The sequence below is a fragment of the Paralichthys olivaceus genome, chromosome 11, assembly GCF_024713975.1.
Source record: "Paralichthys olivaceus isolate ysfri-2021 chromosome 11, ASM2471397v2, whole genome shotgun sequence".
NCBI lineage: Eukaryota > Metazoa > Chordata > Actinopteri > Pleuronectiformes > Paralichthyidae > Paralichthys > Paralichthys olivaceus.
Window position 1 is genome coordinate 16,911,793 of NC_091103.1, and position 16,895 is coordinate 16,928,687.

The 16,895-nt window shown below is 42.5% G+C and overlaps 1 protein-coding gene across 1 annotated transcript in view; it reads right to left on the reverse strand.

Annotated features, from left to right (window-relative positions):
* Positions 1-1,643: 1,643 nt before the first annotated feature.
* map3k10 (mitogen-activated protein kinase kinase kinase 10) overlaps positions 1,644-16,895 on the reverse strand; it is a 30,439-nt gene continuing 15,187 nt past the window's right edge. Inside the window, exons 2-11 of the mRNA XM_020088619.2 lie at positions 10,957-11,137; positions 10,667-10,815; positions 9,063-9,238; positions 8,321-8,567; positions 7,484-7,606; positions 7,214-7,352; positions 6,762-6,874; positions 6,362-6,666; positions 4,275-4,809; positions 1,644-3,807 (exon numbers count right to left, since the gene is read on the reverse strand). Of these exons, the coding sequence (XP_019944178.1) occupies positions 3,413-3,807; positions 4,275-4,809; positions 6,362-6,666; positions 6,762-6,874; positions 7,214-7,352; positions 7,484-7,606; positions 8,321-8,567; positions 9,063-9,238; positions 10,667-10,815; positions 10,957-11,137 (2,363 nt within the window). The 3' untranslated portion in view covers positions 1,644-3,412. The remainder of the gene's footprint in view (positions 3,808-4,274; positions 4,810-6,361; positions 6,667-6,761; positions 6,875-7,213; positions 7,353-7,483; positions 7,607-8,320; positions 8,568-9,062; positions 9,239-10,666; positions 10,816-10,956; positions 11,138-16,895) is intronic.

Sequence of the window (16,895 nt, forward strand, 5' to 3'; positions counted from 1 at the left end):
GCACCAACTGGCAGGCAATCTGGAGAGCTGTTAACTTCAAAAGTAACACACACGCACACGCACACAGTCTGTATCCTTTCCTATTTATCCTCCTTCCCTTCCGTCTGTCACCTCTCCTTATTCCTATCACTCCCTGAATATTAAAACAGCATTTTGAGATTCAGACGTCAGCACTGTCTGACATACATTTCCATATTTTCAAACCTAAAGGAAAAAGAGGAAAGATCTGACTGATAGAAGGAAGTGTGGTGGAAAAACTGTTACTGAGAAAGGTGATAAGCATGTGAGAGAGTCGTCCAGGCTAAAGCACAGAAGAAAAATACTCCTCTGTGTGTGTGTGTGCGTGCGTGCGAGCGTGCGTGCGTGCGTGCGTGCGTGTGTGTGTGCGAATCCTTGCTGCTGGCTCTTTAACACCTCTCCTTCTCTCTTCCTCACTTTCATTTTGAGGCCCGTCATCCCATGTTATTTTTTCCCCAACTGTTTTCTTTGTTGCTGCTTTTAATAGCATCGCCATGGAAGTGAGGAGAGGTTGCTAGGTAACTGGCTGGCATCTTGATGGCTGTTTGACTGGCGGCTGAACTGACATCCACAGCAGTGGACTGTGCATTTGTGTGTATTTGTATTATCTGCACACACACAGCTTGTGTCAAGTGGAAATGTCTCTTCATGAATCACATTTTGTTTTTTAGAATTTAAAGGATTTCTTTCCTGATCGATGCCTGAAATTCAACCACACACTAGCTGCTTTGGATGCATGAGTGCACCTTCATCTGTGGTTGATGCAGCTGCAGTGTCAGAGAGTGGCTGGAGGAATGCATCACATGGAGAAAAACAGCAGACCTGGAAATGATATGACATCATAGGGCACAGTGGTGACACCTAGAGGATTTCATCTGTTGCTGCAGTTGCCTTTGTCCTGACTGACAGTAAACCTGCCATGGTCAGATACTTTACTCACACAGAAGTACCACTAAAACTGTCAATGGGAAATGGACTGTATAACTCTTTTACTGTCTTTTTGACCACTCAGAACTGTTTACAGTACAAGTCGCATTCACCGGTTTTTACAAGACTTCTATAAGTATACTTGTTTTTTCTATCACACACCATTCATCCACTGTGTGCACAGCTGTCCGGGACAGTTCACAGTTCTGTATCTGGCCTAAGGTCACTTTGAAATCCAGACAAATGATCCAGTAATCTAACAAATAGACTTCTGGTTAGTGGACAACTCGCTCTACCTCCCAAGCCAAGTTAAAAAGAAGTATTGTCAGTATTGTCAAAAGTGAACACTGATTACTGAATAATAATAATTTGTCTTTATATTCAATAGCTGGTCACAGGAACCATTTTAATGAAGGTAGACTTTTCATACTATAAGTACATTTTATAATACCTCCATACCATTACTTAATTACAGAAGTATTCTGGCTACAGGGATTCTACTTATATTGGAGTATTTTTTGTTGTTGTTACATTGTTGCTACTTTTACGTAAGTACAGATGTAAAGCGATTACAGTGATATTACTTACACTGGAGTATCTTTATATTCTTCTTATATTGTTGTTACTTTTAAGGATCTGAGTTCAAAACACATTTTGCTTAATGACATAAAATAGATGTGTCACTGACACTGAGGCTTCTTTCTTTCTTTCTTTTTTTATTCATCTCTCATTCATCACATTTCTCACATATTCCTCATCGAAGAAAATGAAATGTCACAGATGAGACTGGAGACAACATGGACGTTTCAGTGAGCAGTTTCCCAGGTTCTCCTTGGTTATGTTAACAAATATATACAGACACCCCAGGAAGAGCATTGTAGTAATAATAATAATAATTAATCCTTTACCGATAATAACAATAAATTTAATAATAAATACTCAGTGTTCTTAACCACACGCGAAGAAGGAGTTTGGGGGCTCACGCTTCGAACAAATGGGATTGTCAGGATCCCATACAAACAATAACACACACTCATGTTCACGCTCACACACACACTGAGAGAAACTTGCACAGTCAAGTAAAATACCATCTGCCGCCAAAAGACGCACTGTCCACTGTACGAAAAATGACTCCGGAGATAAAGGTTGATTTGTCGGCGGCGGCGAGAGCCACTGGTCCACAGAAACGAACTAGCTGCGCATCACGGCTCCTAAAGGTGCCACCGATGTCGAACAGAGCAGGTCAGAGGAGAGAAGGCCAAGCTTCCAAACAGTCCCACATAAAACATGAGGTTGGCGTTGAAATCAGGTAGTTTTTTTGTTTCCCTCAGTGTTTTCTATTCTCATTGTCCATTGTTAGTTAATGTTAGTTAGAGTGCTACTGACTGTTAGTTAGGAACGGATGGTTATTAAAAAAGGAAAAATGACAAACAGCCCAGAATGTGTGTGGTCTTATTGAAGAAGTGCTCCGACCATTCAAACGTAAAATAACATGCACTAAAAAAGCACCAGTACACACATATGAACCCATTTTGTTCATCCACACATGTACACTTAATATACACACATTCACACACAGAGACACACACCTGGTCTGCCAAACCAATAGAAAAACACTTCTGCTGACAGGTTTGCGGCAGGGATGGTGCAAGCACTGAGAAAATAAACTCTATGTTTTTAAATGTACAAGGCTGAGGAGATCACCCGTCCAGTGCTTTGAGAAAAAAAAAAAAAAGGCTTTTTCCTGTTTTAGTCTTGGAAGGAAGTGGATGACGAGATGACACGTGAGGAATTATGGGAGATGTTTGTGGACCGGCAGAAAAACCAGCGTGCAAAATAAGAACAAGAACACTCTCTGTGAGCAAGTTCAACAAAGTCTAGCTCTTGTTTTTCTCAGGGAAAACTCCTGAAAAGATCAAAATGTTTGGGTGAAATAACGATGGGATATTTTTGTGGAGTGGGAGAGAGAAAAGTCGATGCAAGCAGAACGTGAAGCGGCTACACAGACGGGCGGCAGAAGCACAAGCAGATGAATTGAAGTGAATAGTTAGCAAAGTCAAACAAGTGGCCCTTTAAGCATTTGAATGGCTTTTAGAATGTCGTGAGTCTCAGAGGAAATGTAACCTGGTCACTAAGAAGCAGGTAGAGATGGCGTCCGAGGAGGGAGGGAAGTAGTGTAGGTGGGTGAGGAGACCTCTGTGGTCTCTCAGAGTCGTGCAGGTTAGAGATCGCTGCAGGGGATGGCTTGCCGTCACCTTATCAGGACGCTAAATGTGCACATGAGAGGGATGGCTTCCAGTTAGTGCCTAAAAACATGACAGGAAGTGGGTTTGTTTTTGCGAACTTCAGCGAGTGCACTTTGCTCGGCTCAGACATCAGAAGGCATTCTTTATTCAGCCCCAGCTCTAACGTCCTGGGACACGTTTAAATGCAAAAACATTAGAATTGGAAATGTGGTGTTTTTTCACTATGAGTATTGCTGTCCACAAAGAGTGGCGGGCTGCTGCTGTCCACACAGAGGGATGGTGGGGTCCAAACTCTGGCCCTCCATGTCCATGTCCATCAGGCTGGGCCGTGCTGCGCCAGCGTTGCTGTCCCCGGAGCCGGGCGGGCTGTCGCAGCTGCTGCCCGGGGACGAGCTCAGGGTCCGGGAGAGAGAGCCCAGCTTCCAGGGGTCGGCTCTCATCCTGGCCGGGGTGGGCCGCGGCCGGGGGGCAAACTCCAGCGTCTTGGGTCTCTCCAGGGGGCTGATGAGAGGATCTGAGACGGGGATGGGTGGAGCGGGGGCTTTACGCCGATGGGGGATTGGGAAGATGGTGGAGGGGTTGGGGAGGCGAGGGATGTCCAGGGAGTCCTGTGCACCTGATTAATGAAAGGGAGAAGAATGGAGAAAAAAAATCATCATCTTTGTTCAATTAAGGAAAAACCAATGTTCTCTGGTTCCAGTTTTCAAATGTTGAGATAAGACTGTTAGTCAAACAATTCAAAACAAAAAAGAAAACTAGAATTACCGTCCTCTGGTTGTATTACTCTGCCCACCAGTGCAGTTTCAGTCCGCATGCATTTTTTCCACAAGGTCACTGAGACCTTTAACCACTGAAATCTAATCAGCTCATCTTTAAGTCCAAGTGATGACTGGTCTAAATGTGAAGAAATGCCCTAGAGGCAGACTTGAGATATATTATGTTCAACAGGTTTTGTGAGGCGACAGTGACCTTTGACCTTTAAACACCTTTCCTCCGTGAGTCTAAGTGAATATTTGTGACAGCTTTGAGAAGATTGCCTGAGAAAACAATCTATATAATCTAATCTTTATTTTTCTCTTGTACCTTTGTTTCCTGTGATGTGCGGCGCCCCCGGTGGAGGAGGCATGGGCATGCTCCCGTCTGACGGTGTCCTGCGGTGTCCCAGGGTTTGGGCCCGGGGTCGTATCGCCCCGTCTGAAGGGGTGCGTCTGTGCCCTCTGTTCATGGCCATGGCTGCAGACACGTGGGTGGGCGTGAGTGACTGGTTGGGCTCCTTCTTGAAGCTCTCCGCCCGCAGGTCCAAGAGTGGGTTGAGGGCAGGGGTCGGAGGAGCCGCTGGCGTTTTGACTCCCGTCATGGGGGTCAGGGAGTACTCGTCCGGGTCTGAGGGGAGGAGGGACTTTGTGGAGTTGCAGTCAGACAGGGAGGACAGAGAGAGGAGCGTCACAGAGGGAGAGGGGTCCATGCAGGGCAGCGTGGAGTCGTGGTGTCTCGACAGGGAGAGGGAGAGGTTCCTGCTGGGTGGAGAGGTGCTGCGACGGAAACGTCCCGTCCGCTGAAAGAGACCCTCCTTCTTCTTCCGCTGCTCCTCTCTGAGGTCCTGCTCATCCTGAAGCACCTGATGACGACATGGTGTCACAATGACAAACTGTACAACCACTGAGGGTCTCACCGGGACAAAATGTTAGTTCGATTATTTTTTTTAATGAATGAACACAGTGGACATTTCCACCAACAGTTTTTAAAGTCATCTGCTTCTAAAGGTCTGTTATGTTAGGTATCGTGCATTTTAATTTTCAGAAATAACCCAGCCTGTTTGAAGACAACGATTTAATTGATGTGACTAGTTGCCTTTAAGATTTATAATTAATTCTAAAAACATGTAAAATTCAGGTTCACATGGATAAAACTATTGCACTATAATTCAAAGAAGCATTGTCGTCAAAATTGTGATGAAATTCCTCCACATCACAAACTGACACATGACTGTCTACTTCTTATAGTGGTTTGAGAACCGACCTGATTTATTTGTCATTTAAAAAAACATGTAAAGAAAGTGGAAAATAATCCTGGATCTTCCCTTTAATCTACAGCTGCACCAAAATGTAATGAGATCTTCTCAGACCTCAATCACAGGTATTGATCAGGTGACCGATCGACTGGTTAACAGTAGATGTGATGCTAGCATTTTGTTTGGACTGATGATGTTAATACGAGCTTCCTCCTTTGAAAGAAGTACACTTTATTATTTATTTCATAAAGACGTTTATAAAGCAACTACAGCAAAAGATTAAATCCATATCATAACTTTGATCGACCCCTCACTGTACACTCTGAATCTGTTCTTTCTTCCTCTGCGCGCTGACTCAACAGCGTCACACGTCTCCTGCTGGTAATTTGGCAGCTCGTTCGTGCTGCGAACATCCTGTTCTGTTTCATTCCAGCGGTGATGTATTCCTTCCAGCTCTGGAGACGGCGGGTGTGATCTATGCGTCACTGGGAGGCACCACGTGTTTTTAACACGGTGCGTCGTCCTGTTAGAACTATTGATCTGAGAGAGAGTCGACCGGGGCTATGAAGCCATCCACCTGATCAGCAACAAATCTGATCCTAGAAAACACTATTAAACACTTCCTGCTTGACTGAAGGTCAATTTATGCTGCTTAAGCAACTGTCTGCAGGACGAGGAAGCTGTTTGTGAAAAACTATAACAGTTAATAATGAAGGTGTGAAGGAACATATTGTTTTTCACCCCAATTAAAACCGTCAACATCCTGTCGGAGGCTTTTTTTGCAGAAAGGCAACAGTATAAAAAAATAGACAAACCTAATGAAAACGAGTTAAAACATAACTGGAAAACCCAATCAGATAGTGTGTTTATTTGATTGTTGTCACCCCTGTCCCTTAGATTGTTTGTTGGTTTATTTGTTTGTTTGTCAGCAGGATTGTTCAAAAACTACAAAACAAAACTGTCAACATTTTTATCAACTTTCCGAGAGAAAAATCCATGGACCTTTGAAAATCAAGCATGTTAAGGGAAGTTAATTAATTAATTAATTTGGATTTAAGAAGACAATAAATTAAGGTATGTGCTCTAGTTCTGTTGTTCAAACAAACACAGGATGCTTAGTAGTTTTAAAACTCTGACGTTTCTTAGCTTTTTAGCTCACCTGCAGTTTTCCCAGCTGCAGGAGGTCTTGTCCGAAGGCGACGGACGCTAGCAGAGAGGCACAGCCCAGCAGCAGCACATCGCTCTTCTTCCTCTGGTTGCAGCGACGAAGCGAGTCCTGGTAGCTCACCCCCGATCCCAGGCCTCCAGGGCCCTGACAGGAGCTCGCAGTAGACACCCCGACAGCAGGCATCGTGTGGGGGCCCACGCTGCCCCACAGAGACCCAGAGTCGTCCGCAGCCCCGTTACTGCTCGTCTCTGATGGCTGCAGGGACCCCGGTGACTCCTCGAACTCACTGCACTCCTCTGTAAGAGAGGACCAGGGGGCATAAAATAGAAGAGTTGAGATGATATATTAGTCAGTGATGTGCATTTTATGATTAAAAAAACTCAACACTCACCCATTTCATTCAGGCTGGAGAAGCCAGCAGTCATGGGGGCATGTTTGGGGGATTTTCCCAGATTTGGGGCACTGGACGACCAAACCTTGCTTCCCTCCCCCAGAGATTTCAGCCTGAAACCAGAGAAATATGACTTTAATACAGGTTTATAAGATAAGAAGCAGCGAAAGGTAAACATTTTTTATGTCATTTAAGAAGTGGGGGTTTTGAAGGGGGTACCATGTGCACATAGAGACTTTGTGTGGGCAGCTGGGTATTCTAGAGTTCATGCTGAAAATGAATTTGTTTCTTGTCTGGAATAACAACCCTCATGTGTTTGACATGCTGTCATCAACATCTCACAAAACAGAACTAAGTATTATGATATGCAGTATTGAGTCACAGTGTAAAAGCTTTACAAACAACAAAACTTTAACTTTCATAAGTAATATAAAGGGAATGTTTCTCCGTACTTTTCCTCCCCTCCGACCCTCTCCCTCTGGTGGGTGGAGCTCGGTCCCCAGGTTCGTCCTTTCTTCTTGTTGGTTGCCAGGTCTTCCTTCTTGCACACGGCGCTGCGTCCCCACGTCTTGCTGCCATCGCTCGGTGTCACTGATACACAGCACAAACATCTTAAGCTGTGACATACTGTATGTTGTATGGTATTGAGAAATTCTGGTTCATTGCATTTCAAAACCGTAACTCGCACAAAAAAAGAAATGTTTCAGGGTGTTCATGCTCACGTCTGATGGCTCTCAGTCGGGGAATGACTCCTGGGCTGGCAGGTGGGGTGGTGCTCTCGCTGCCCTGGGTCTTCCTCTTGTCCACACTGGGAGACGCCTGCACTGTGATCTTATGCTCAAAGCCTGCAGGACAGAAGAGAGAACATGCGCCAAATCATTTTTACATAACATTTCCATACAGGCTGGTTACGGGAAAACACACAGCAAAGGGCAGACCACTGTGAGCTTCAGCATTTATCACATCCTGAAGACGCGCTGTATAAAAGGCGAAGGAGGATCAAACTAAACAGTGATGTAGTTTTTCTGTTTCCTTTTGTTTTGAATTTACGAGATTTATTCAAAATTGATAAATATATAATATAATGATTAAAAAATGGACAGAGTTCCTTTCAGTAGACTTGGATACAATTCCTTTTCCTTAACTAAATGAAACACCATGTGCCATTAAACTAGAAGCTCTGTCAGTGGCTGTATTTATCAAAATTATAAAATTCACATTTTGGCCATAAGTCACTTAAAAGGCTTTAAATGATAAATCAATAGCTACAGAAGTACAATCACGAATAAAGACGTTGAGTTGAATCACAATCCCTCAAATCTTTGTTTGCTTGAATTTTTTTCATCCAATTTCTTAATATTTCACACAAAGAAATAATTTCTTGTTCATTCTAATTATAAATGCTCTTACAGAATGTTTTAACAAGACTCATTCCTTGTATTAATGTAAAATTACATGTATTAATGAAAAGAGACTAGGACTTTTTAATTTGAATTTGTAAGTATTTTTTTAGCAGATTCATGGGATTGAAACAAACTGCAGCTCCTCCTCCCACCCACCAGAGGGCAGGCTGATGCAGTTGCTGTCTCGGCCCAGCTTCATGAGTCTGCTCTTCTTGAAGTGGCCCTTCCTCTTCTTCACGCTGGGCTTCTCCTGGTACATCTGGTGGATGATGATGTTCAGCTCTCGCTCCACGATGTCAATCTCCCTCTCAGCCAGCTCCTGCTCTCTCCTCCTCAGCTGCTCCTCCTGCTCCCTCTGTTCCTCGGCCGCTCGAGCCAACGCCTCCTCCCAGGACCTCAGCTCCTGCAGAGAGGAAGAGGAGGAGGAGAGTAGGTTGTTAGTTTACCTCCTCTTACACCTCCTGTTGCAATAGTCTTGTCTAATTATCAGAAAAACAAACTGTGTTAACGAAACACAGATGAGTGACAGTTTCTTTCACTACTTTTCCTGAAACCATTCAATAATGTTTTTTTTACTTTTTTTAAACTAGATACTAGGAAATAAAATCATTTAGTCTTTCTAATCAGTTTCTTTCCAACTAAACACAAAGAAAATGAAGCCATGTTGTGCTATTATTTGTTGTAATAATGGGATTTTATTACTTATCAGATAAACATAGTGAAATAAATAAATACATATTTTCTATCACAAATACATAATATGCATGTACCAGGGTAAATGTACTTCATCCACTGCTCATCTGAAGTCCACATATTCATGCATTTTCCAGAACAACCCGGCTGCAGAGGTCTGAGCTGGTCCTGGAGCAGCATGGATCTGTGTTTTCACATCTCTCACCTTCTCTTTGGCTCGGAGCTCGTCGAACATCTCCTGGATCTCCAGCCTCCAGTCTTCTTGTAAGGAGTGGAACGACTCCAGAGGCATCTGGAACATGGCCGACTGCTCGATGGCCAGCAGCCGCCTCAGGATGCTGGTGAACGACGGCCTGCTGTGGGGGTTGGGGCTCCAGCATTCTGATGGAGGGAAAGACGCAAGTATTAGTTTCTGATGGGAGGACAAGGGATTTCAGGGAATAGTATAATTTATGATGACATTTATTTTGATTATCAAACATTTGCTAAATATATCAATCGATGGTGTATCTCTCACAGTTTTCTTCTTCTTTTTCTTTTCAAACCAAATAATGTTAAATCAAAACATTTTAAGCAAATCCTCACATTTATCCATGAAGGCCAGAATTATTTGAGTAATTTTGCTTTAAAATGACAATCACAAGATTAATAGCTGCCGATCATCCATATAATACAAACGGAACTGAATCATGGTCTTTTCTTATTTCTTTGCTGGTTGGAGAGAAGGCAACAGAAGAAGTGGCGGGGAGCAAGATGGGACAGCATATGGCCGCCATCATGAGCCGAACCCTGACTGACAGTGTTAGAGAAACACACCTATAATAATCTGCTGTGCCTCAGACTGATCAGTGCCATCTCTCCAACACTGAACCACAGAGGAAAACAGGGAGAGAGAGAATCATCGGAGTCGTTTCACAGACTAAAAACATCTTTCAAAGCAGGTAACATTCCTTTACGAGGGCAGATAAATTAGCATAAAGAGCACGAGGATAAAGTTGGAGGGGGCTGAGATGAAAGTGAGATGATGACAGGAGTAAACACAGAGTGTAGGGAGCAGCGAGGGATGACAAAGGAGAGATTAACGGATGAACATGGATCAGATGAAGTGGAGTGAGGGAGGAGGAAAAGAGGACACAACTCCCTCACTAATTTTTTAAGTAGACGTAAAACTTAATTGTGCAGATTAACCGCTCTCATAAAGAAGAAGTTAGGAATAAGCATATTTGCGGAATATGAATAAAAGGCCAGTGTGTCTTTAAACAGAGATGACCCCGACTGTGAAACACAAGCCTCCACTGTTAACACAGCGCTGCCAGGATCATTTGCAAGGTGAAAAGAAAAAATCCAGCCCAAGGGACATGAGACGCAGCTCCACACAAGGATGTATTAAAAGCAACTTCATGAATCTTAATCCATTTTTACTTAGTTTTAAATTCAGCCACTGTGACCTTGAACTAGAATCACGACCCTGGGATTGTAGGCCTCCGCCAGCAGCAGTTCCAGTTACATATATTTTTTTCCACACTAATTTGTGATCATCGTGACCTTTGACCACAAAAATCAAATTAGCTAAACCTGATCAAAATGCCCTAAAGACAGACTCGATATATAGTGTTCATGTTTTTGAGGCCACTGTGACATTGACCTTTGACCTTTGACCACCTAAATCAAATTACTTTATCTGTGAGTCTAAGTGAACGTGGAGGGGAACACTAACAGGGCCTCATCAGTGGATTTCAATATCTTCAGTGTTTGAGGTATTCTTGGATTACATCATCTCTCATCAGGTTGAGGTGGGCGTCTGCTCACCTCCCAGCAGCTGAGCAAAAGGCTCAGGGCAGGTCGAAGGGATTGGAAGCGTTAACTTGTTCATGGCGACACCGTAAGCTACGGCCAGTGCATCTATCTCCCGGTACGGAACCTCGCCGGTCAGCAGCTCCCAGAGTAACACGCCAAAACTAAGAGAGGAGACAAAGTGTGGAAATGAATCTCATGCTCATTCACTCACTGTCACATGACTCTCCTCTGACAATCTGGAAGGAAGTCTGTCACTGTGAAAATCAGGGGAATGAGGTGACACACGGACTCGAGTGCTGTACCTCCACACGTCGCTGCTCTTGGAGAAGAGGGAGAGCTTGATGACCTCCGGTGCCATCCAGGCGTACGTCCCCGCTGCGCTCATCTTGGTGGTCTGGTGCCACTCTCTGGCCAGACCGAAGTCTGTGATCTTCAGGGTTTTCCCGTTCAGGTCATCCCGAGCCACCGGCTCCAGAATGAGGACTGAAGAGGAGGAGGAGGAGGAGGAAGAATAAAGAACAGTTAAAAGAAGAACTTGTACACACAGTTTCTTTCAGAAAGGAAAACACAAAATACAAACATCCCAACAATAACAACTTCTTTGTCTTTGAAATGTGTGGAAAGAGACGTCACACACTCGAAGGACACAAAATATTCACAGAACACAAAGAAAGATCCATAAAGTATGAGACAATTCATCTTGTTCCGAACTAAATTACCAAACATTTACTGGCTCTCATTTCACAAATGTGAATATCTGCTGCTTCAAATAGTTTCTTTATGATAGTGAATTGAATATCTTTGATTTTTTAAATGTTACTTGAAGAAAATAGGAAATAAAGACTTCAGTAGGAGCTTTGGGTGATTCTGAGTGAGTGAGTGTGACTCTTCACTATTTGGTTGGTGTTTTAGTAAAATTTAAAATATATATAAAAAATTGGCCTTGCGATCCACCAGGTCTGTACTATTATATGATAAGCTCTGTACATGTATAAGGAAGAGGATGTATTAGTATGTGAGCAAGATTTTAATAAACTATTTATTTGTTACTAACATATCTTTTTTTCCCCTGAAAACAACTTGAATTCAATAACTTAACAAAAAAAAACAAATAAACAGTGAAGATGTAGAATAACAGTGGTGTTTACTATACAGGTGTGGTCAGACCAGTGTGCTTCAGGTTTCTGCTGCGAGGTGAAACTACTGCGTCTCCTCTGGGGACAGTCTGAACACTGTGAGTCTGAATAAAATCATTTACATACAGCGACAGTCACTTCAGTGTATTCTTGTTAATGTTACTCTTTCACCTCCTTCATCCCTCCATCTCTCTCTCTCTCTCTCTCTCTCCCTCTCTTCCATGTGCAATGTCCAACTTCCTCCTTCACTTCCGTGTGAGAGCTGGCTATGGAAATATTTATAGTGTACACAGCTCACACTGGGAGCAAGGTGGGGGCTGATGTCTCTCTGCCTCTCTCTCTCTCTCTCTTATCTACAAGCATATGCAAAGAGTGGTGGAGAGAGGCTGCACACACAGCAGTGTCTGTTTACACACACACACACACACACACATGTTCATGTGATGAAGGTGTGCCTCTCTGTGCTCGTCTCCATCCACAAACTCACCAGCAGAGCAGTTTCAGTGATGAGGGAGATAAAGTCAGGAAGTAGTGACACTGTATAAGTAACTTTTCTGTCGTAAAAGTACCAATACCACACCATAAAAGTAATCTATTACAAGTAAAGTTAATACATATGAGAAAGTCTCCTCTGAGCTACATTAAAACAGATTATATTGTATATCATTACAAACATAACATGAGAGAAGTTTTTAGACTTATGTGGCCTGTTTAAGTAGTTGGATTTTAACTACTTTATATTTCATTTCAGTTCATTTGTTGATTATTCATTTCATTGATTGCCAAGTATCTAATATTGTTTCAGTCATTCTTTTGGCAAAACCTTCTTCAGGGGCTTTTTCTCAAAAATATCTGCTGTTTTGTTTGTCGGGAAATCTTTTAGTTCTAATTTTGTTTTTACAATTGTGATATTAGTACTTTTGCTTTAAAAGTCGAAGTAAAAAACTTGGCAGACATACTGCATCACCTTGGCTTCGTTTTATTTATTTATTTAGTTTTATTTAGTTATTAGAAAAAATAACCTGCAGATCACTTGATAATAATAATAAATATATAGTAAGTGGAGCAACAAATATTCACTGATTCTATCTCAAATGTGAATAAATCTTAGACGTCTGTTAGAGTTTTATCATGTTAACATCTCTTAGAAATGATCTAATTTTCTCTATTTTTCAGGTTACAGGCCAATCAATTAATTGAAATCGAGAAAATAGTGGATTAAATGATAAGGAAATGATTTCCTACAGCCTGAGCTTCTACTGCTGAGCCGTAGCCATTAGTCTGATGTGTCTAGTGGCTCTACTAACTGTATTTTACTTAAATATCATGAGGTAGAAGAATAAAGAGGCATAAAAAGGGATTGTTGAAGTGAAGGACTCTCTTAATGAGTTGTACTAGAGGACAGTAACATGTTTTCCACCTCTAAGTTTAGGTCGTGTGCTTCATGTCTCATCTGCAGACAAGGAATAAGTGCGGGCTGCTGACAGTGATAATAAGCCGCGGCCATCGCCCAACCTACGTTTCTATTCTGATAGTGTGAGTGACAGCTGTCTCCTCAGGGCGTGTGTGTGTGTGTGTGTGTGTGTGTGTGTGTGTGAGAAGATGGAGGCAGGTAGACTTAGAGAAGGCGAGGGATGTAGATGTGTTTGCATGCACAGACGGGTGTGTCGTTCTCACAGTCAAACCTTCCCAGGTGTGTTTTTGTTTGAGAGGCTGATGACAGAGCAGCGAGGGAAAACCGAAACTGAATGGAGGATGAAGCTGCGTTTCCACAAACTAAACCTGTGGGCGAAGCAGCGTTTCCACCTGCTCCCTCTTTCCCAATGCAATTATAACATCCCGTGTTACTTTCACACCTTGAAGAACGTCTCCGTGTTGCTTCTTAACACCTCGTTCCTGCCACAGGTTCATCACAACCGTTGGCCTTTCATCCATATGTCAAACACAAAAAAAAATCTACATGTTTGCGTTCAGCTGGCAGCACAGAAACTTGCACTGCGGCGAAACACAAACAACGCCCACGAGGGTGTGGGAAGCATCACAGCATATTTCATCAGAGTGAAGGGAAACAAACTGTCCTGAAGGATAAAGTGGCTTTTACACAGTGCAGTGGCAGCGCTGTTATCTGAAAATAGAGTCTATGAAAGAGAAACACTCCCTGGTTACTACAAAGTCTCCCATAGCAACATGCTTCATGGGAAACATTACTCACAGGCGGGGATGTGTGATTAATTAATCACACAGCTTAATTATTATAAGCATACTGTGAGAGTTTGATTAGTGATCCTGTAAATGTCTCTGTTCCAGTTTGTATTTGTGCCGGAACCATGTGTGTTTGTCTGTCCTGCCATGATCCCTTAGTGTTCACAGCTGAGACATTATGTGATCGATAACCAGAGATATTATATATATATATTATTACCCAGAGAGCCACAGAATGAATTAATGGATTAACATGTTTACAGCTACAGAAGCAGCTCTGTGAGGTTGTGATGCTCAAAATGGCATAAGATGGATAAAAACTGTGGTCAAAAATCCTTCTATCCATCCATTTATTTGTTTGTAGCACTTATTCTTTGAGGATGGCAGTGGGCTGGAGCTCATCCCAGCTGACATTGGGCTGACACCAAGCAATTTAGAGTCTCCAATTAAACCATCTGCATGTATGTGGACAAAAACCCACACAGCCACTGGGACTGTGTGGGTTTTAACTCCACACAGAAAGACCCCAACCATTCAAAGCCAGACTCGTCTTATGAGGAGACAGTGCAGACCGCTGCAACACCATGCCGACCCTCTCTCGGTTATAAAGCCAACATATTGATGTTAAACAGCTATAATGTTTGACTTACTATTTACTTATAAGCAATAAATACAAAGTACAGATAAGACCTTTTATTTGCTTTGCAAGTTTTGGACAAATTGAAATCTTAATCTCATGGTGGGCTGGATGAAAAATGAGGGGATCACCAAAGCTATCAAGTCTGGTGACCATGACCATGCTTGTATATAATTCAATTTTATTACAATTATACTATCCAATTTTAATAGATAGTGAAAAGACCCTTGCTGTTGATGAGATGCTCGCGGCAGAGCCGACAGGACGGCGAGAGGCAGGAACAGCCTGATCTGTCTTACAAATGTAAGAACAAGCAGAGCAGAGCATCACAGCACAAACTGAGGCATGCAAGATTATTTCTACATTGAAAGTGTCAGATAATAAGTTAGATCTATTGTGGGGCTTTTCACCGGCCGACATTGTTGTTTTTGTACATCATAAACCTGCGACTCTGATGGTATTATGGGCACAAAAGAGCTCATAGTTTTTATTCCTTTATATAGAGGACTCTTAATAGTCAAGTAGGGGTTAGTAAATGAGTGTGTGATGTCAGACACAGCCAAAGAAACCAGTCCAGCAGCATTTCCTGAGAATCATGTGAGCCAGTGTGGATTTAACCTTTAACCGCCCACTGTTCATTCCTCCATTCTTGGACCTTGACCACAGCAGAGTCACTCTTCAAACACTGATAAACAAGTGATCGGGTAAGAGAGGCTTTAACTTCACTAATGATCCTCCACAGAGCATTAAACACGGGTGACACATTAACCTACAGTCGGCTCAGAGGAATTCAGGTCTTCATAGTGTTTCTGTCTGAGCCACATACTTGATTGTATATGACACCAGAAACAAGCAGTGTCACATGTTTGTCACAGAAACAGGGAGGCAAGAGAACATACAGTACAGAGCTGCGTCAGCACTTATGAACGATTAGCAATAGTTCAACATGACAACAATAAAGTCTGAGGTGGAGCTGGGTGGTGACTGCAATGTAAGCACCAATTAAATAGAGCAGGAACTCAAAGGATACTCAGAGAGTACATACCTCTGCCAAGGCTTACGCCCACTCTCCACATGTTCAAGAAAGGGGATCCACTTAAAAATGGAATGGGCTCTTTCCTTGGGTCCTGACCCAACCCTCTACAAAATTCAATGGAAATCAGTTCAGTATCTTTAAATGATCCAGTTGACAACTGGAATTGACTTTTGTTGCATCTCTGTGTTTCCCTTCTTTAAATAAAGCTTAAAATACAGGAAAATACATTGAAAATATTACGCATAATATGCAGTTTACTGAATGAAAATGTAGTCTGATGCCTTTTATTCTAATCTTTAACCATTTTTTAAGCAGTCTTTACGGGAAAGAAGTCAAAATAACTTTATAACACACTGTAAATGACTAGACAGAACAGTAAAGAAACACTGAGCCACAGTTTGTTGTTTTCATAAAACTAGTAGTTGTAGACTGATCAAATAAAAGAAAAACTGTTTATGATTGCTTTCACAGTGTCTCTCCTCTGAGCCACAGAGCTGTTATCTCTGTGCTGCCTTAAGTAATCAACGATACCTGCTGAAAGAACATGTAATCAGCTGTCGCAGCCTCAGGCCTCACCTGAGCAGTCAGCTGACAGATCTACCTGCTCCCATCAGCTGATCAGTAGCTGGTTCAACCAGTCAGGGCTCGAAGCTACTTACAGTTTTCTTTCCTCTGCTCTTCAACCTCCCACTTTACAGACAGGATGTGGTTAAATGACGGGGTGGTGCATTCATGAAGCTAATTTTGAGGAGAAATGAGGATCTTATTTGCTGATTTCAGTCGTTTTCAGCTTACAATGACCTAGAAGTCGTCAGCAAAGTATGTTAAGTAGATTCTCTTTGTGATTTCTTTTCTCAGTTTTAAATTAAATATATTATTGTCATATCACAACGCAATATATGTGAGGAAAAATTTACACTGTGGTTCGAATCTGATTCTGGGTCAGAAGCTGGTGACTTTCTGGTGCTTGTGCTGAGAGATGCAGACCTTCACAAATACAGAGCATCTGTACGTGACCTGATTTCACTCAGCTATTCTTACTTACCATGAACACAGAGGGACACACACAAAGATTCACCGGGTAACTTTCACTGTTTGTGTTGTTTTGGTTACAGAACAGTTCAATCTGCTGGGTCATTAACTTGTTGTTATGACAACAAAGGCAGAGGCCGTAGAAGGAGGAGACTCAGAGCAGAGACACCTCTATGCCCCTATGACGACCTTTTTAAT